This window comes from Pleurodeles waltl, chromosome 2_1 (assembly GCF_031143425.1).
Source record: "Pleurodeles waltl isolate 20211129_DDA chromosome 2_1, aPleWal1.hap1.20221129, whole genome shotgun sequence".
NCBI lineage: Eukaryota > Metazoa > Chordata > Amphibia > Caudata > Salamandridae > Pleurodeles > Pleurodeles waltl.
This window is the reverse complement of record NC_090438.1, coordinates 92,173,719-92,194,668: the sequence shown is the minus strand read 5'-3', so window position 1 is coordinate 92,194,668 and position 20,950 is coordinate 92,173,719. Positions and strand designations below refer to the sequence as shown.

General features: G+C 44.8%; 1 protein-coding gene across 1 annotated transcript in view; it reads left to right on the top strand.

Moving 5' to 3' along the window:
• The window catches only part of C2_1H8orf48 (chromosome 2_1 C8orf48 homolog), a 268,634-nt gene extending 247,960 nt beyond the window's left edge, over positions 1 to 20,674 (top strand). Inside the window, exon 6 of the mRNA XM_069210512.1 lies at positions 17,155 to 20,674. Coding sequence (XP_069066613.1) covers positions 17,155 to 17,256 — 102 coding nt within the window. The 3' untranslated portion in view covers positions 17,257 to 20,674. The remainder of the gene's footprint in view (positions 1 to 17,154) is intronic.
• The last annotated feature ends 276 nt before the right edge of the window (positions 20,675 to 20,950 follow it).

Below are 20,950 nucleotides of genomic sequence, written 5' to 3'. Positions count from 1 at the left end.
TGTTAAAAAATGCTGGCTATTTCAGGTCAGTTTTGAAAGAAACTCTTTGGAACCGGACAGTTTCCCAAGGTGTCCCTCCCAAAACTAAACCATTCCCTGCTGTACCATAAACATCATTCTAGTACATCCTTATCTTGTTGACTCCCCAGCGTCATGTCCTAGCCCTTGGTGAGAAAGAACACATAGACACGCAGATTAGAAAACACATTGCATAACATGTTTTGTACAGAAAAATACTTGCACCTTTAACGTGGCGGTGAAGCTAAGGCTAAGCTGGATACAAAATGGAGTCTGTAACTTGTGACCGCGAATGTGACGGTGGACAGCTAAGCCAAGTGCAAAGTGGCGTGACATGGAGTCAGTGGTCAAAACGCAAATATCACTACAATGAACAAGTTACTTACCTTCAGTAATGCATTATCTGTTAAAAACTATATCTAGCTGCAGATTCCTTACTCCCACCCATGCCACCCCTCTCCGCGGACTCATTTGCTAGAGTCAGGGTGAACTCTTTCAGGGCCTTAAATTGGACACAAAATCATCAGTTCATTTCATGGCTCTGCGCTTCTCGTGTGGAAAGTCGTAAAAAAAGTAACTGATGTCCACACACCTGGGTAGCGCCTATATAGGTGACTGTGACATTGCATTCAGCGTCATGCGAAACCGAATAGAGCCACCTGATGGCGCACGCATGGGTATTGCTCAAGCAAAAGTTTCCAGATCTAGTCTGACGCCTGGTGAAATTCAAAGGTAAGGAATCTGCAGCTAGATGTAGTCTCTACCAGACAATGCATTACCAAAGGTAAGTAACTTGTTCATTAAGAATAAAAGTCTGCTGCAGTGAAACAAATCACTTTGTGTATAAAGTGCAGCTATAAGATAATGACTTCAAAGTCATGATTCTGTGTAGTTTTGAGATGTAAAATGGGTCCTCACAAATACAAAGGAGCACTCCATAAGAGCTCAAATGCTACATCAACTAACCAATAGCATTGAGGTAAGAGGATATCACTCCTCTGATTGCGCCAAATCCACTTTATGTATATTGAAAAACAAATAGTAACCAGAAAGCTGCACTGGAAAGGCAGGCCTAAAAAGGAAGTTAGCTATTGCGACAAATGGCAGGAATCAGACTGTGTCGCTGCATTTCGGTTTGGACTGATATCTAAAAAAAAAAAAAAAAAAAATCCAAAGTGCTGGTGGCCTCATCCTGCAACAAAAAGAATGACATTACTTTTTAATACCCAGAAAAAACCGCTGAAGGACCATTCACTCCACCAAACCAAGGTTCTCCAAACTTTGCTGTAATAACAACTATTTAGGTTCATTGAAAGTCATCCTGAGCGACTTATATTATAAGTGACCACATCAGACAAGATAAGATAGTGGCCGGCCTATGAAAGATTGTCAGCACTGATCACCTCAGTGCATTAGGCAGGCATGCCAGCATAGGGGTAATACATAACAGCCATAGCTGTGATGCCCCTCGGCACCACATTAATGAAAATATGAGTAATAAGTCTCCTCAGCACAGCATGATTTCACTCTAGTATCAGTTTTAAATATATTTGGGAAATTAAACATTTTTCTCCGAACATTCGCTTATGAGTTCTGAATACGCGTTCATTTTTGTCTGGAACACAGGGTTTTCGGTTTTGGTATATATGAATTTGACCAAGTAAAATCTTCTGTATTAGTAAGCTAGGCTGCACACAGGAGAACTGCTTACAGATAGCTGGAGAGCTTCCAGTAGCTCACGAGTTACTTGTTGGAGAAACCTGATTTAAGAACATCGAAACATTGACTTTTACCACGCATGTGCGTTGGACTTTGGTGTTTTTTAAAGCAGTGCAGGGATTTTGGTTGGCATTTGTAACAGTTAAACATAGCACTTTTCCTTTGTATTCTGCGTAGTGCGCTCTCTTATAGTGCATTTTTTTATCTTGGAGGGAAGAACAAGCACAGCTCAATAATGTTTCCATTAATTGCATTCACAGAATTTTGTACAGGTGATGTTGCCAAGTGTCAAACCTTGCTCCACACTCATTTTTGACTTGGAGGCTGTAGAAATGAGAAAAATATTAACTTGGTCATCTTGGGGGCTGTATATACATCAGTGTGCAGACTCAGAACTAGTCTATGCACATGTTGAGGATGAAACTGCACCATCTGCAACACATGATAAGCACATATTATCTTCAGTTTGTAAACTAACCAGTACATTGTCTGAGTTCATGTATGTACTGAAGCACCACAGTTTCACCAAAACCAGCTCATGGACCTCTTTGTGTGGCGTATGGGGACAGAACATGTTCATATGGCATGATCCCTGATTCTTCTGTGTGAATGGATGCTGTTTCCATGTCAGAACCGAAGTGTTGGATGTTGTGTATTCTGGGAGGACATTGATTCTGGACCAGTCTACATGCACAGTAATCTTTCTTGCCACCGACTTGATACTGCAGCTTCCCGAAAGCAAAGCTTTGTCCTGCTATCACTGAAAGTGGATGGAAGCATGGAGCTGTTCCTCGCCCTGAACTGAGACACTGCTCAGAGTTCAGCTGCAAACCTGCTGTCCGCTAGGCAGCAACATTCAGTGAACACTGAGCCGAAGCTGTATAACGTGAGCCATGGTCTCGAAACACGGAAGTAGGTTTCAGGAGCCAGCAACCTTGCAGATGTCCACATGGACATATTAGTTGTACATCTTATTACTGACATACTTTTTATGTCTATAAATTTATTATATAAAAGATGCCTACTTCCCTATTACAGTAAACCCTTGTGCCAAAACTCTTTCTCAAAATGATCAGATACAAATTAAAGACAAAGGTTTCAAGGTCACGGCTTGGACGGAATGCTGATATCTGGTCATCTTTTCACAGCTGTATTCCACATTTGTTGACCAAATATCAGTAAACCACCCTCTGTTGTTATAACAATAAATTCAGTAAGATGGTGCTTTTTTTATCGTATTCTACAAAATAATTAAAAAGTTGTTCTTCAACTTCCAATGAGCCCGCAAGCACTTCATAATCTTAATTAAAAAGCCGAAGAACACGAGGGTTAAAGGAGGAGAGTTAGCCTCTGAAGTTAAGACTATAACAAAGCCTTCAGATTTGTGCAAAGTTTGCAGTGGTTTTGGATTTTACTAACCACGATACACCTTAATCGTATATGAAAAAGTAGTTTACTCTCCCTTTAGCAGATAATGTAAGTTCTGTTAAAACTACTACCCTGCTGAGCTCTTATGTAGTTGAACACAACTATTAAAGTTAACAAAAAAATATTAGCTGGCAGCCCTGCTCCTCAAGGAATATTTATCTATTTTTGTGAAATTAAAACATTTGTTTCCCCTAATGTTACGATGAATTCTTCTGAGTGTGAATATGATACCTTCAAGATATCTTCAAGATATTAAGGATTATCATTAATAATACAAGGAAGTAAAATCAAGCTTTTAGACTGAGAAGAGTCATTGACGCCTCAAGCCTGACTCACAAACCTTTCATCGTAACACCGTTTTTAACACATTTCAAAATAGGAATCCTCAAGAAACTAAAACGTCAGTGTAGCTGTTATGGGAGACTGTGTTAGCCCTCCACCTCAATGCACGAGAATAGACCTATAATATGGTTACAACTGCACAAAGTTTCAATCAAAAGTAGAAAGAGACAAACTTTGTTCTACTGTACTCTGGAACTTAGAAACATCACTTAAAGGTAACATCCTTACTATTGGTCATAGAAATGAGAAACAAACACCCTCTGTCGTAAGCTATTTCGCCAGCCAATTTAGGACCAGCTGTTGATCCCAAATCAGCAAAGCGACCACTCAACTGTTCAACTTAGGTTTGCAGTTATATTTTAACCCTGTTCCTCCTTTCTCTGAAAAGCAAATCCCTAATCAAGAACATAACTGCTGCTGTTTGTGGTGGATTAAGTCATCGCTCATTGAAAACAATCCAGCTTCCACATCAAAGACAATCTAGTAGAACTCATGTATGCTGGATGAGCAGGGCCATAGTGAGAGGCTCTCTGTCCATACATAAGAGTATTGCAAGGTATTCTCGTACGAACAGACCAAAATACTCCCAGATGAAAGAGCAATGATATGATAACTACACAGGCTTTCTTGAGCTCATCTTCCCCAGGTGAAGAATCCAAGTTTTACAATACCTCACACTGTACTGGTCTCTTTAGTAACAAATGAAAATCCCAGTCAACACAACATAGACATCTGTCACATCATAAATTTATATTTTAAGTAAAACGCCTGTCCATATAGCTAGGAGTGACTATCTCAGATATGACTTACTGGTCACAAAATACTGGTCACAATTTGCGACCCGTAAATAATTTTTCAAACTGATCTATGTATAATAGGTTGTTTTAAAAATGTAGATTAGTAGTGAGTCGCAGTCCAACCTTCCTCAATGACATTCATGAAATGGGTCAAAACTGTCGACTCATCCTGATAGGAGGCCATCACAGGGATGGTGGCTTCCACGGGTCAGCAAACCATGTCCGTGACTGCCTATCAATAAAGTAAACTCTTTTTTCAATGCAGCCAGTTTTCCCAAAATGAAACTGGGCTGCATTTAAAAAGAAACAAATATTTTTTTTTTGCTTGTTCAAGAGGTGTTAGTGGTCCAATGGGACACAGCCTACTTCCCAAGAAATGTTTTTTTTTTTTTTCAATTTACAAAGGGCAATGGAATCTTGAGGGAGCCCTTCCCTTCTGCGAATGGGGTGCCACCTCATTTGGGGGGTTATTAAAATGTCATTGTTTTGCCACCAGATTTTAATTGCTAAACATGGATACATATAAAATCAATTTGGTATTTGGTAGGTACTACAAAAAGATGCCCTTTCCAGATACCGAATTGATATCCATTTAGAATGCCATTTAAAGAGTCGGAAAACAGTTTCTGACTACTAAAATTAGATTAGTACAGAACAAAAAGCTTTTTAACTGTCACAGACACTGAATTTGAGCATTTGCAACCATTAAAATGCTCATCTTGGGCCATGTTGTACACCATAGATTTCACAGTTCTTTTCCTGATCTTTATTAGGCCATGGATCAGCATAGTGGCAGAACATATGTACACCACATTTTGCCAATATGATTAATTATGTCACATCTATGTATATCATCATGTCTACTACCAGCATTCATAGTAGACCATATATTTCAATCCCTCTACCACAAATACAGAATGAAAAACACCATGTAAATGTATCTGGAATATACTTAACTATATTATCTGCATCCTAAATCCAATAGAAAATTTGATTTTGCTGCAGTGAATTGCCATGAATATTTTTGATTGATATTCAGTTGTTTTCCATGACTTGTTTTCAAAGTTGCTGATACTTGATGCACTTTACCATAATTTACCGTACTACATGTACATTAAAACTGAGTTCTACTACACAAATATTTTGATTAACGTATTACTTTCTCACTTTTCGCTACCCTCATCTTTTTTGTTGTTGTTTTGCTTTAGCTGTCTGTTGACAACACCTATTGTTTCCAGTAAATCACATATTCATAGAGTGGGCTTGATATAAGCCCTTTGCTCACGCTTCGATAACTTTGTTGTCTATCTCAATACTCATCTCTTGATTCATTTGTTTTCCTCCCTATTCTTGTGTCCCACTCAAGAGAATTTAGCTCTCACAGTTTGTATCAGTCCACTGCTGAAAGCTCTGTGCATGCCACACACCAGATGATGATGTTGAGCAACATCTTCATGATGAAGAACAGGAAAGGATTGGCCTTCAGAATTATGCCAAGGGCCAGATTTAATTGACAAGGAAAAAGTGAATGAAGCGATAGTGGATCTGAAAAAGGGGACGACTGTTGGCCCCAACATGATACCTCCGGAATTTTTTTCTCTCAGACCCGAACTGGTGGGCAGACATTTAGATGGAAATCTTTGAGATTTCGACAGAGGTCTGGGATCCATGTTCTTGACGAAACTGTATCATAGTTCCAATCTACAAGCAAAGTTAGCTTAATAGATATCAATTGTAAAATCTTTCCAAAATTGATTTCCAGGGCACTAGACGACAGGGTCACTAAATAGAACATCTTTTCTCCCATTCAAGTTGGGTTCAGAGAAGGACTTTGAACTACCGATCAGATATTTACATTTCTGATGGATACAACTACCTGTGGATTCCTCACCTTATGAATTCTCCCACTGTGCCAGCTTTCAACGGAAATTTTCTTCCCAGCTCTGCATGTCGACGAGGACGTCACAATTGCCCGACTCCATGCGACTCCGTCCTCGCCGGCGTGCTGATGTCAGTTCCCTTTTTTCCGTGCCTTCGAAGCATAACGGTTTTCTCCTAGCTCTTGGGAAAAGCTACTGTTGTCGAAGGTGTTGATTGTTGTTACAGTGTCTTCCCCCTAGGAAATCCAGTTTTTAACCTTGTCGGGAGTGCGGGGGTCGCATGTCTGTGACCGATCCACACAATGATTGCCTGTGGTGCTTGAGTTCTGAGCACGACGTGGAGGAGTGTGGGTCCTGCCGGAAAATGAACCCGAAGGCGCTCAAGGAGAGGAAGGCCAAATTATTTTTGGCCAAGGCGAAGAACAGCAGGAGTCATCGGAGGTCTTCTTCCGGAAAATCCTCGAAGTCGCACAAGAAACGGCGTCGACATCATTCCCGGCGTCGTTCGGATAGAGGTCGGTCTCGGTCGAGATCTCGATCCAGTCGGCGTCTTGCGACGTGGGAGGTGAGTCCGACGGTGACTCCACAGCAGAGTCCTCAGGCTTCTCCGGCGCCGTCAGTCTTTGAGGTGGTTGAGCCTCATAGAGGTAATCGCTTCTCACCTGGAGCGCAGTCGGATGTTCCGGATCCGGCACCGACGCTGCAGGAGGAGCAGCAGTATCCTGCCTTCCCCACTCCGGGAGCGGATCCGGCGGCACTTCTGAATGCCATGTTTAATATCTTTAACACCATGGCTTCTGGTGGTGCACCGGCTGGTCCCACAGGTCCTTTGGCCTTTACATTGGGCGCTCCGGCTCCATACAAGCCGGCGCCGTTTATGCCCTTTTATCCTGCGGAGGGTGTTGGTCCGGCGCCGATGGTTTCGCCTGGAAGACCTTTGACGCCGATGTCTTCACCTGCTAGACCAGTGGATCCGATGGCGTCGCCCCAGGTTCGATTGAAGCCGGTGAAGCGGCCCGAGAGCCCACGGTTCTGATGGATTTGGTTCCGGCACCGGATGAATCTGGAGATCAGGGTGTGTCTGCTGGTCGTCAGTCAAGCTTGAAGCCGATGTCGACGTCCGCGAATTCCATGTCGACGCCGAGATTAGAGGCCAGATTAAGATCTAGGAGAAGAGCACTGAGGCTCTTAGAGGAGCTGGAACCAGGCAGCTCCTGGAGGAAGGAGAAATTGCTGAGCCCCTAGGGGACAATCAGGGTTTGGACTTGGCAAGTGGTTTAGACACTTCCCCTGAGTGGGATCTAGCCTCTCGAGGAGAATACACAGAAGAGGCGGCCTCTTCATTCGGTGGTACGAAAGGCAGCAGAGTTCCTGGACCTCCCACTACCTGCTGCAGAGGTTAAGACCAACATCTTGACTGAGGTCCTGCATCCTGCTTCAGCTGCTGCGGAACCACTACTTCCTTTTAACGATACCCTTACGGAGCCCATTCTGGAAGTCTGGAAGAAGCCTGTGATGTCATCAGCTGTCAACAGATCAGTGGCAAGAAGGTACAGGGTGGCTCCGGGCGATCCGGGGTTCCTGTCACACCATCCGACTCCGGAGAGTTTGGTGGTCCAGGCTTCTTGCTCCTCTCGTTCGGCTCCAGGTTCCTTCCCTGCTACACCTTCAGACAGGGAGTCCAAGAGGATGGAGCAGTCGACCAAAAAGACCTTTTCATCCTGCAGCATGGCCCTCAAATCTGCCAATGCGACTTGTGTATTGGGCAGGTACATTCATGCCCTGATGGACGTAGCTAAAACTGTGGTACCTGATCTGCCTCTAGAATTGCAGGGACTCCTGTCGGATGCGCAGGCTGCAGCTAGGCAAGTCATCCAGTTGGGCCTGGATACTACAGACTCTGTGGCCATCTTTAGGATTCTCTACGGATGTCCAGATGACCCTTTTGGACCTACCTTTTGATAGGGACAAATTATTTAGAGCTAAAGCTGACCTCTGCCTTAGAGCGTTTTAAGGAAAGCAGGGCTACTGCCAAGTCCTTGGGCCTGCAGGCTTCCACTACCACCCCATTCAGGTCTTTCAGAAGGTTTAGGGGGGTCGGGAGAGGAACTTCCTTTCGTGGGAGACCTAAGTCGGCAGCCCGGCACCCTTCAAGTCTGCCCTATAGGTCCTTTAGAGGGCGGGGGAGGTTAGAACAAGAGGGTCCACCCAGCAGCACTCTGCCTCCTCCTCTTCTTCAGGGGGGACACAGCAAGGAAAGCAACCTTAGGTCTCCGCCCATTATGTCTCATGCTTCTCCTGTAGGGGGAAGGTTATTTCATTTTTTCTGCGAGTGGAAGTTAGTCACATCGGACTCCTGGGTTCTCAACATTGTGGGGAAAGGTTATGCCCTTCCTTTTCAGGAGTTTCCTCCTCCTTTCCCTCCCCGTCCATCCTTTTGCACAGAAGACCATCTCCTGTTGTTGCAGCAGGAAGTTCTAGTCAGTCCTTTTATCAAAAGGGACAGTGGAGTTGGTTCCAGAGCAGGAAAGGGGTCAGGGTTGTTATTCAAGATATTTCCTGCTCCCCAAGAAGGATGGTCGTTTGAGGCCTATCCTGGACCTGAGGGTTTTGAATTGCTTCCTCAAACAGGAGAAATTCAAAATGCTGACCCTAGCGCAGGTGCTTCTGGTGTTGAACAAAGAGGATTGGATGGTGTCTGTCAATTTACAGGATGCTTACTTTCATATCCCTATTCTGAAGTCGCACAGGAAGTATCTCTGGTTTGTGGTAGGGTCGCAACACTACCAGTTTGCGGTCCTTCCTTTTCGTCTTACTTCAGCACCTCGAGTCTTCACAAAGGTGATGGCGGTGGTTGCAGCAAATCTCAGGAAGAAGGGAATATCGGTATTCCCTTACCTGGACGACTGGTTGATCAAAGCCAGGTCTCCAGAGCTTGTGCTGCATTACCTGCAGATGACAACCCCGTTGTTGTTCGATCTGGGTTTTTCGGTAAACGTGCCCAAATCTCACCTGGAGCCCTCTCAGCACCTCCTGTTCATAGGAGCTGTACTGGACAAAATGTTGGATCGGGCCTTTCCTCCGCCTCAGCGGATTCAGGACATTCAGGCGTTGATTCCAATGTTTCGAAATGGAGCGGTTGTTCCAGTCCTCAAGGTCCTACGTCTGCTCGGTCTGTTCGCTTCTTGCATTCTGTTGGTCACTAATGCACGCTGGCACATGAGGGCTCTTCAGTGGTGCCTCCGCAGGCAGTGGTTTCAACACAAAGGGGATCTCGAGCAGTCGATAACGATCTCCAGAGATGCTGCGGTGGATCTACGATGGTGGGCTGTGGACGGCAATCTTTCACAAGGAAGGCCGTTTTCATTACCGCCTCCGGTGGCCACGGTCATAACGGATGCTTCCACTCTAGGGTGAGGAGCACATCTGGGGGACCTGGAGGTCAAAGGTCTCCAGTGGAACAGATGTTTCATATCAATCTGTTGGAATTGCGGGCAATACGTCTGGCTCTCAAGGCTTTCCTCCCCTCCCTTCGTGGTCAGTCGGTCCAAGTCCTGATGGACAACACTACCGCGATGTGGTACATCAACAAACAGGGATGAGTAGGGTCGTACCTTCTCTGCAGAGAGGCTCTGCGGTTCTGGTCCTGGGCTCAGGACCATCGGATTTGCTTAGTAGCAAACTATCTGGCTGGAGTTCTAAACGTGTGTGCTGACAGTCTCAGTCGGCATTTCTCGGCCGATCACGAGTGGCATCTCCATCCAGACCTGATCCATTACATCTTCCAGATGTGGGGGTTTCCTCAGGTAGACCTGTTTGCCACTTGGGAGAAAGCGCACTGCCCGTCGTTCTGCAGCCTCCAGTATCCGGTGCAAGGAGCGTTGGGGGACGCATTTCAGATGTCCTGGAACGGCCAGTTGCTTTACGCGTTTCCCCCCCATACCCTTGATTCCTCGAGTTCTGAGGAAGATTTGCCAAGACCGGGCCCAAGTTATCTTAGTAGCTCCGGATTGGCCGAGAAGGGTGTGGTACACAGACCTTCTCCAACTCTCACTGTGCCCTCAGCCCCGTCTCCCTCACAGGGTAGACCTCCTCTTGCAGTCGCAGGGGCAGGTTCTACACCCCCCACTTCCAGAGCCTGCACCTACATGCCTGGAGATTGAACAGGGCAATCTGAATTCATTTTCTCTCCCGCCAGAAGTGGTGGACGTTATTTTATCGGCCAGGCGACACTCCACCAAGACTGTCTATGCTGGTAGATGGGCGAAATTTGTTACTTGGTGTGGAGAGAGACAAATTGATCCCTTAAACGCCCATTTATCTGATATTTTGCTTTTTGCACTTTCATTGGCACAGAAGGGTTGCGCAGTTGCAACGGTGTAAGGCTATTTATCAGCGCTGTTGGCTTTTCTTTGCCTTCCTGATCAACCTTCCTTATTTAAGTCCCCTATAGTTCTTAGGTTCCTTAAAGGGTTAACTAACAGGTTTCCTCCCACTCCGTTTGTTATGCCTCAGTGGGATTTGAATTTAGTTCTCACTTTTCTGATGGGTTCACCGTTTGAACCTTTGCATTCTTGCCCGTTAAGGCTATTGATTTTGAAGACAATTTTTCTCACTGCCATCACGTCTGCTGCGCGTGTGAGTGAGCTACAGGCTCTTAGTGTAAAACCCCCAATCACATCCTTTCATGCAGACAAGGTGGTGCTGAGATCCAGGGCGACTTTCCTACCAAAGGTAGTTACTCCATTTCATATGGGGCAATCCACAACACTCTCGTCCTTTTACCCTTCTCCCCATCCATCGAAAGAGGAGGAGAGACTGCATCAACTTGAGCCAAGGAGGGCTTTAAGCTTTTATATTGAAAGGACCAGAGAATTTCAAGTGGACGATCAACTCTTCATTGGCTATGTGGGTAAGAGGAAAGGAATGGCAGTCCACAAAGGGAACACTGTCCAGGTGGGTCTTTGTAAGTTAATGCCTCCTTGGCATGGTTACCCCCTGACTTTTTGCCTTTTGTTGATGCCAGTTATGATTGAAAGTGTGCTGGGACCCTGTCAACCAGGCCCCAGCACCAGTGTTCTTTCCCTAAACTGTACCTTTGTTCCCACAATTGGCACAGCCCTGGCACCCAGAAAAGTCCCTTGTAAATGGTACCCCTGGTACCAAGGGTCCTGATGCCAGTAAAGGTCTCTAAGGGCTGCAGCATGTCTTATGCCACCCTGGGGACCCCTCACTCAGCACATGCACACTGCCTCACAGCTTGTGTGTGCTGGTGGAGAGAAAATGACTAAGTCGACATGGCACTCCCCTCAGAGTGCCATGCCCACCTCACACTGCCTGTGGCATAGGTAAGTCACCCCTCTAGCATGCCTTACAGCCCTAAGGCAGGGTGCACTATAACACAGGTGAGGGCATATGTACATGAGTACTATGCCCCTACAGTGTCTAAGCAAAACCTTAGACATTGTAAGTGCAGGGTAGCCATAAAGAGTATATGGTCTGGGAGTTTGACAAACTCAAACTCCACAGTTCCATAATGGCTACACTGAAATCTGGGGAGTTTGGTATCAAACGTCTTAGCACAATAACTGCACACTGATGCTAGTGTGGAATGTATTGTAAAATGCACCCAGAGGGCATCTTAGAGACTAGTCCGACTCCTAGTGCTAGGTTGACCGGTTTCTGCAAGCCTGCCACAACCAGATGAGTTTCTGGCCACATGGGGGCAGTGCCTTTGTCACTCTGTGGCCAGGAACAAAGCTTGTACTGGGTGGAGGTGCTTCTCACCTCCTCCTGCAGGAACCGTAACACCTGGCGGTGAGCCTCAAAGGCTCATGCCTTTTGTTACAGCACCCCAGGGCATCCCAGCTAGTGGAGATGCCTGCCCTGCCTGCCCCTCCAGCCACTGCCCCCACTTTTGGCAGCAAGGCAGGAGAGGATAATTAGAAAAACAAGGAGGAGTCACCCACCAGTCAGGGCAGCCCCTAAGGTGTCCTGAGGTGACCCCTGCCTTTAGAAATCCTCCATCTTGAGTTTGGAGGATTCCCCCAATAGGATTAGGGATGTGCCCCCCTCCCCTCAGGGAGAAGGCACAAAGAGGGTGTAGCCACCCTCCAGAACAGTAGCTATTGGCTATTGCCCTCCTGACCTAAACAAACCCCTAAATTTAGTATTTAGGGGCAACCCAGAACCCAGGAAATCAGATTCCTGCAACATACAACAAGAAGGACTGCTGACCTGAAAGCCCCGCAGAGACGACAGAGACAACTGACTTGGCCCCAGCCCTACCGACCTGTCTCCAGACTCAAAGAACCTGCACAGCGACGCATCCGACAGGGACCAGCGACCTCTGAAGCCCTAGAGGACTGCCCTGAACCCAAGGACCAAGAAACTCCTGAGAACAGCAGCACTGTTCAGAAACAGCAACAACTTTGCAACAAAGAAGCAACTTTCAAAGAACTCACTCTTCCCGCCGGAAGCGTGAGACTTCACACTCTGCACCCGACGCCCCCGGCTCGAGCTCCAGAGAACCAACACTGCAGAGAGGACTCCCAGGCGACTGCGACCTCACGAGTAACCTGAGATGACCCCCCTGGGCCCCACAGTGACGCATGCAGGGAGGATCCAGAGGCTCCCCCTGACCGCGACTGCCTGGAACAAAGAACCCGACGCCTGGACCAAGCCCTGCACCCTCAGCCCCCAGGACTAAAAGGAACCGAACTCCAGTGCAGGAGTGACCATCAGGCGACTCTCTGCCTAGCCCAGTCGGTGGCTGGCCCGAGAAGCCCCCTGTGCCCTGCCTGCACCGCTAGAGTGACCCCGGGTCCCTCCATTGATTTCTATTGAAAACCCAACGCCTGCTAAGCATACTGCATCCGGCCGCCCCTGTGCCGCTGAGGGTGTGTTTTGTGTGCATACTTGTGCCCCCCTCCCCCCCCCAGTGCTCTACCAAACCCCCCTGGCCTGCCTTCCGAAGACGCAGGTACTTACCTGTTGGCAGACTGGAAACGGAGCACCCCTGTTCTCCATAGGCACCTGTGTGTTTTGGGTCCTCCTTTGACCTCTGCACCTGACCGGCCCTGTGTTGCTGGTGCGGTGACTTTGGGGTTGCCTTGAACCCCCAACGGTGGGCTGCCTATGCCCAGGAAACTGAACTTGTAAGTGCTTTACTTACCTGAGAAACTAACCAATACTTACCTCCCCCAGGAACTGTTGATTTTTGCACTGTGGCCAGTTTTAAAATAGCTTCTTGCCATTTTAACCTCTACTGTGTGTACTACTGCTTTAATTCAAAGTTCCTTACTTACCTGTGTGGAGTACCTTGTATTTTATGTATTTACTTCAAATCTTGAATCTTGAGGTTCTAAAATAAATTAAGAAAATATATTTTCCGATATAAAAACTATTGGCCTGGAGTTAAGTCTTTGAGTGTGTGTTCCTCATTTATTGCCTGTGTGTGTACAACAAATGCTTAACACTACCCTCTGATAAGCCTACTGCTCGACCGCACTACCACAAAATAGAGCATTAGAATTATTCTAATTTTGCCACTATCAACCTCTGAGGGGAACCCGTGGACTCTGTGCACACCATCTCTCATTTTGAGATAGTATATACAGAGCCAACTTCCTACAGTCATTCTTTGCATTAAACTCTGTTATTCTTTGGCAAAGAAGGTTCCTCCTGTTGGTATTAGGGCCCATTCCACCAGGGCTAAATCTGCCACTTCAGCCTTGGCAAAAGGTGTCCCAGTTGCTGAGATCTGTAAGGCTGCAACTTGGGCTTCCCTCCACAGTTTCGCAAAGCATTATTGCTTGGATTCGGAAGTTAGGAGGGATGGCCATTTTGCACGTTCTGTGCTGCAGGATTTCTTGGTGTGACCATTCAGGGCACCCACCTCCGAGTGCGGTACTGCTTTTTGGGACTCTATTCATAAGGTGAGGAATCCACAGGTAGTTTTATCCATCAGAAGAACAAGTTACTTACCTTTGGTAACGCCTTTTCTGGTGGATACACTAGCTACCTGTGGATTCCTCACAGTCCCACCCGCCTCCCCGTTGCCGGTCTGGTCATACCAAGATTTCTTTGGGTGAATATGTATATTCGTTTTTGCTCTTTTTATTTGAATAAATATTATGTATTATGTTTGATCGATGTATATATACTGAGTTTGTGAAGTCGGTGATCACCTGTTTGCCTCAAAGGCACGTAAAAAATGGTGAAAACTGACGTCAGCACGCCGGCGAGAACCTCTTATTGCTACAATGACATCAGATGGAGTCGGGCAGTTGTGACGTCGACGTGCAGAGCTGGGAAGAACATTTTTGTTGAATGCTGGCGCATTGGGAGAATTCATAAGGTGAGGAATCCACAGGTAGCTAGTGTATCCACCAGAAAAGGTGTTACCAAAGGTAAGTAACTTGTTCTTCTATACCTTGTGCACACATTCAGAACAGGCAAAAAATACCTCTTTTTGTAGCGTTCGTAGACTTTGCTTTGGCTTGCAACCTGGTGCCAAGACATCACCTTTGGGAAAAGCTACCAACTATTGGCATTGACACATCCCTCTTGTCTCCGATAGAACTCTTGTACTCTGACCCAACTTTGCAAGTTAAACTAAACTAAAAAGGGCTCATTATCAAGAATTATTACATCAAGAATGGAGTAACGCAAGAGTGCCTACTGTCCCCCCTCTTGTTCTCCTGTATATCAACGTATTATATGAGGAAGTAAGAATGGCTACAGATGACATCCCCATGAAAAATGGTTTTAAAACATCGGCTTTTTTATATGCCTATGATTCAGTTCTGGTCCTAAGGGTTTACAGGCACAATTGTAAGCCATGGAAAAATACTGTAAAGTAAATCAACCCAAAATGAATACAGGGAAAACTAATATCATAACTTTCAAGACAAACCGAAAGAATAAATCTGTCTTCTGTATAAACTGAAGAAGTGGAATCCTTTTAATACTTGGGGGTAACAGTCAACTTAAACCTCAACTGGTCTATCAATATACATACCACTCTTGAAAAAGCTGAGGAACCACCAAATCCTATTGTACAGATGGCTTGAAAACTTAAATAACGATTTTCTAACCATATTTACAAAGTTATTCAATCAGGGATTTGAGCCCAAATCTCTTATGGGGCAGAACTTTGAGGCCTGGATAAGATTAAATGGTGCATTGGGCTTTATAATAGGACATTTTGGAAAACAATCCACAATCTGCCATCTTGTTTTCCTACATCTGTCTTGGAATCTAATATGGGGTATACCTCTTCTGAAGACTGCTGTCAGGTGACCCTATAAGTACAGATTACAAAGACTGAAAGCATACTGTAATAATTTGATCGACGGGGCATGAGAGGAACGTTTTTTTGCAATGCTTTGGTTCAAAGAAAGCAAGAGTCTCAGCCTGATATTACCTCAAACCTGAAGTAAGCATGAGTTGGTCTTGAAGAAGAAAACCTCCATTGTAAACAAACATTGTGCATGCCTAGGATGATATCTAAAGAGTGGAAAACAGGAGCATTGGAAACACCACTTATTTTTGAGGGCTGGTCCTTATTTTTCTGCCTCAAGCATTTACTGCGAGCAAAAGACGCATGAGAAAGTCGGAGGAAAAGAAAAACGAAAAAGTCTCGCAAAGGGAGAAAGCTGAAAGCTGCAAGAGTGAGTTGAAGGGGAAGGAGTGGCTGTAAATGGATTAAAGACACCCGCAATGGCTTCAGGATTACACCGCCTCAGTATTCTTTGCCCACACATTTAAATGTAGCAGCCGGAGAGCTTTGAGCACCGGCCTTTTTATTTACAAATTAAGCACTGCTTTCTCTTGTCCCATAACAAAGTTCTCCGGTCTTACAGTTATTTTACACCCTTTTTTCATTATAACTATTCTAAAGGCAAAAGCAGGATTGCACTGTTTTTGGAAGAACTGGCTTTTAAAAGTATTTTATATATAATGAGTGTTTATTGAGTTTTTATGCTTTTGCTAATTTAAGTTTTTTTCTATTTTAAAACGTTTAGTCTTTATGTGAATAGAAATTTTATTTTTGTGTGAAAGGTAGTTAAGCTTTGCATTGTGGGCCAAAAAATGTATTAATAAAATTCAGAAATTCAAATTTGTCCATGACAGGGGCTCTTTAGTCTCCCTCTTTCGCTATCATTCTTGTCCACACCTTTTGACCTCGCACCTCTATTTTTTACCTACTGCACATCAACATCCATATCCAGCATATTGGTGACTCTTACAAACTACGTAGGTCGGCCAACATGCTATGAAAAAGTGGCCATCTTAAAATGTTTTTGACCATATCAAGATAGCCTGCATGGGTGGCAATGATATGCAAATTGTTTTGTTTTATTTTAATAAATCCCATTAAAAAATGCACACTTTGGATTTGTACCCGTCCACGCCTGTCTTCTTTTAAAGGCATTTGTTAAAACATTACAAAATACATTCACAGATGGCTGTTGAGAATGCACGTGCATATTGTATTGTTTTAGAACCCGTGCCAAGATGGCCCAACCAGATTGCCCAACCCGACGCACGTGCGTTCGGTGCGTTCCCCTCGGCTGTCTAAGCCAAAACAGATCATTGGTAAAAGCCATAACTTTCACTGCCGGGGCCTTCTGTTGGCTTTCTGGATGGTTGTATCTGTATTCGCTTCCTTCAGCCTTTGAAAATGCAATAAATACATATATTAAATTTCTTCAAATGATGCTTCGAGCGATTCACATTGTACTGTAATGTATTGATTATTTGTTTTTTTTTCTAAAACTGTTAATAGAAAGATTTGAAGCAGAAAATGCAATAAAATAATTATTCATCTACAAAAAATGTCAGTTGATCCTATTTTTAGATTTACTAACAATTATTTAAAATAAGGGCGTTTGTGCCCTCCATCATTTGTATGCTTAATCAAAGGTTCAACAAGGAGCAATTAAATACATGTGTTTTTCTCCTAGGACTCAATCACACTCATTGGAGAAATCCACAGAACTCTACCTAAACTTTCAGACGACCCGCAGCTCGTATGGCAAAGACTTTTGGAGCCAAGAACGACGTGACAGTCACTTGTGCAATGGGCGCAACGTTATAATCCCTCAGCGTTTGCTAAATCTTTTTCAGCAGCAGAGAGATGACTTCCCGCTGGAACTGCTGTGTGCAAGAGTGGTTGGGGATGTCACATGTTGCCGCACCGTTTAGTATAATCCTTAATTGAGCACTTTAGGCCATACAGCTGCTAAGCCTCTAAAAATGTGAAATGTCAAACTGGCATGGAAATACAACTTCCCTTCCCCACTCGAATCTTCCCTTCTTTAATTACTGTCATCTAAAGTTTGCGCTTCCAGGGAGTCGCACTCAAAATTTATAGACTTTACAAGAAAAACTGTAGAGCAAATTAACATTATTAGAACTTTAATGGTGTTTCAAAACATGAACTTTACAGCTAATTGCCATTGCGCAGAAATTAAAAATTGTAAACAGCAGGACACACAGTTTAAAAAAGTGTAATAAATGCACATAATACATAATTACAAAGGACACACAATAATCTTACAACAGCCTTAATGCCATAGGACCTCATTACAAGTCTGGCGGTCCAAGGACCGCCAGACACGCAGTGGCGGTCGGACCACCATGTTACAACCCTGGTGGTCAGACCGCCAGGGGACCGCTGTTACTGCCGGGAACAGGGTTCCTGACAGGCTGATGGCAGTCGGACTCGTGGTCAGCCACGGTGGCACTGAACTCAGCATAGCCGTGCTGATCACGACTCCTGTTTTCATCAGCCTTTCCATGGCGGGAACCCCGCCATGGAAAGGATGGATAAAAACACAGTGCTGGGGGGAGCAGGGGGTCCCCTGCCCATACACATGGCATGAGCAGTGCAGGGGCCCCCTGCCCAACACCCTGGGAATGAGTACTGTCTGCTCTGCAGACAGTGTGCATTCCGAGGGTGCTGTTATGCTACGATATTGGCCTGGGCTCCCCTAAGGGAGCCGAGACCAATACCCTAGCACTGTTCCCGCTGGTCAGCCCGGCGGGAACCTTGTAATACAGTGATCCCACCGGTCAGCCCGGCAGGAACATTGTAATACGATGGGAGGGTGACGCCATCGGCATGAGGGCAGCATCCTCCCTACAGCGTTGGCGGTCCCATGGTGGGACCCCCAAAGTCGTATTGACCCCCATAGTCTCCCACCTAAACATCCCCAATAATGATCCCTCCTATCGATGTGAGCTGCACACACCATCTTACCATATCTTTCAGTATCTCAAACTGACCCATTGCTGTGCCTAACGTGACCACCTTTCTCAGGACATTACGGACATTGTTTCTAGCATTGGACTTTTGTGTGATGACCTAACACTTTCTATTATTTTCTTCCATGTAACTAGTCAATCAATGATTTGTAGGTGAAAAGTTGAGGACTGGAGTCAGTGTCCATAATGACCTGGAGTGAGATGGTTACCGGATCTATGACAAATACACCCAGAAAGATTTGCTAAGAATATTGAGGTGACCAATTTAGGACATAACCTAAAAGCCACAGCTCCTAAAAACCTTTCTCCAGACCTGAACTCTGCAGGGCTGTGACTCACCAATGCTGCTCACAGATTTACGTTATGGAAAGGATTACACAAATCTTCAATGATTACCTCATGAAAAGCAAGGCTGGAAGGCAAATGCTCAAGGCGAGGTGGTGCAAATACTACAAACTATCCTCATCGAGACAGCCCGGCTAGGACAGGGCAGCAGTACATGATTCAAAAGCACCCACTACTCGCACTACTCACAGTATTACATCTTCCAACAAAAGCTCATCAGAGATCTGAGGAAACGCATCAAGGACCACCAATGAAGCCCCTCAATCATAGGCCCTCACTGGCATCCAACTAAGAGCCTGATTTAGAGTTTGGCAGATGGGGTTACTCCGTCACAAACGTGACGGATATCCCATCCACCGTATTATGATTATATAATATCATATGGACATCGTAATACAGCGGACAGGATATCCATCACATTTGTTATGGTCACGAAGTAACCCATCTGTCAAACTCTGAATCAGGCCCTAAATCTTTTACCTACAAATTTACCAGCATCCTCAGTCTCCAGACTTCCACCTTCAAGAGCACACACCGAACCAACACTACTGTCATACAATATCTCCACAACTTACGCCCTCCTCTTTACACCGCCTGTCCAACTCCTTAAACAAGTCATCACTAGTACTACCGGATCCCACCAGACTTAAGCTGACCCCCATCTAATGAACCTCATGCATGACACTAACCACGTTGAGCTACCGTTCTGCTCTGTCTTGAAATACCCCACGGAAAACAGCGTAGTCGGCTGCATTTAAAATTACCAACGTCAGTCAACCAAAAGACATGAATATCTGTAGGCTCTAAGTTATCCTTCATACGCTGCCCTGGCAAAATCCTTGCATGATCAGTCCAGCCACGATTGACGAAATGCTTAGCAATTTACAATCTGCTGGGTCAAGTTAAAGTTGAACAAGGCCATCCGGATGCCCTGAGACTGCCTTTTGGGATAACGCCAAGGATCGGGTGGTCCAATCAGCAGCATCTGCCTCTCTGCTTTCCCCTGGATCTTTTCACATGGTAAACCAACGCATCATATCAAACTATTTCCAGCAGATGGGATTGTGAAACCAATCTCTAGACTGGATAGGACCAATCCCTTTCACTCGCAAGTCTACCAAATGTCCTGTGAAGTGTAACAGGGTCCCACTTGGGCCGTGTACATTTAAACCCCTATCTCTGTCCACTTGTAATGCCCGAACGTTCTTTAAGACACTGATACTGGAATATTTTTCAAAATCTGTAGAAAGCACCCACTTGCACCGAATGTCGGTAGTACATTAGATTGTGCAGAACCTTTGGAGCATGTTCAGACACTCCTTTTTTATGTAGCATCTGTTCCCTTGTTAGGGCCCCCCTGAGTGTAACTCAGGCCCATGATTGTAGAGTGGTATTTAGCATCCTTTATGCATAGTGGACATGACAAGGGACAGTGACAAGGTACAGGAATGTTTTGGCCACATGACTAGTAATTACTGAGAGTGCAGCTTTGAGAAAGGAAGTGGTAGTGCTAAGTTATGTAACTTAACAAAGTACGTACAATGCACGGACATAATTAACTAGTCCTAATTTTTTGGCATAACAGTTTAAATTAATTACAGCAACAGTTTGCCTTTTGGTCATAAAACGTACGCTGTCTGGTGTCCTTATGTTTTTTGATTGATTTCAGACTTTTTAGGTGCCATGTTTGTAATGTGCTTACCTTCTGTCAGCATGTTCTAAATCACTGATTTGTTGATGTTTGTTAATTCTTATTTGTCGCTCTCATAACATGAAATTGCAAAAAATCAATGTATGGTTCTTATATTACCACTTCATATGTTATTAATGCCGAATATAATGTAATGGATTTAAATAATAAAACCGTTTTATATTTTTATACTTGGTCTCATATGTACAGTTAATAACACTCCTAACATTTTTGGGCACCGTTGCGTATGTGTTTTTTAAACATAAATATGTTGACTGAAAGTATGCTTAAGTTTTATTTTTTTGTGCACAGGAATATTTAGAATTCTGTTTGGATTGTGGAGCACACACACAGGCCCCTATGGGTGCTTTTTTCCTGGACCTTAACTCACAAAACTTGCTAGCAATCAAATCTTTGTTTCAATTAGGAGAGGTAAAATGTCAAAAATGTACGTCGTG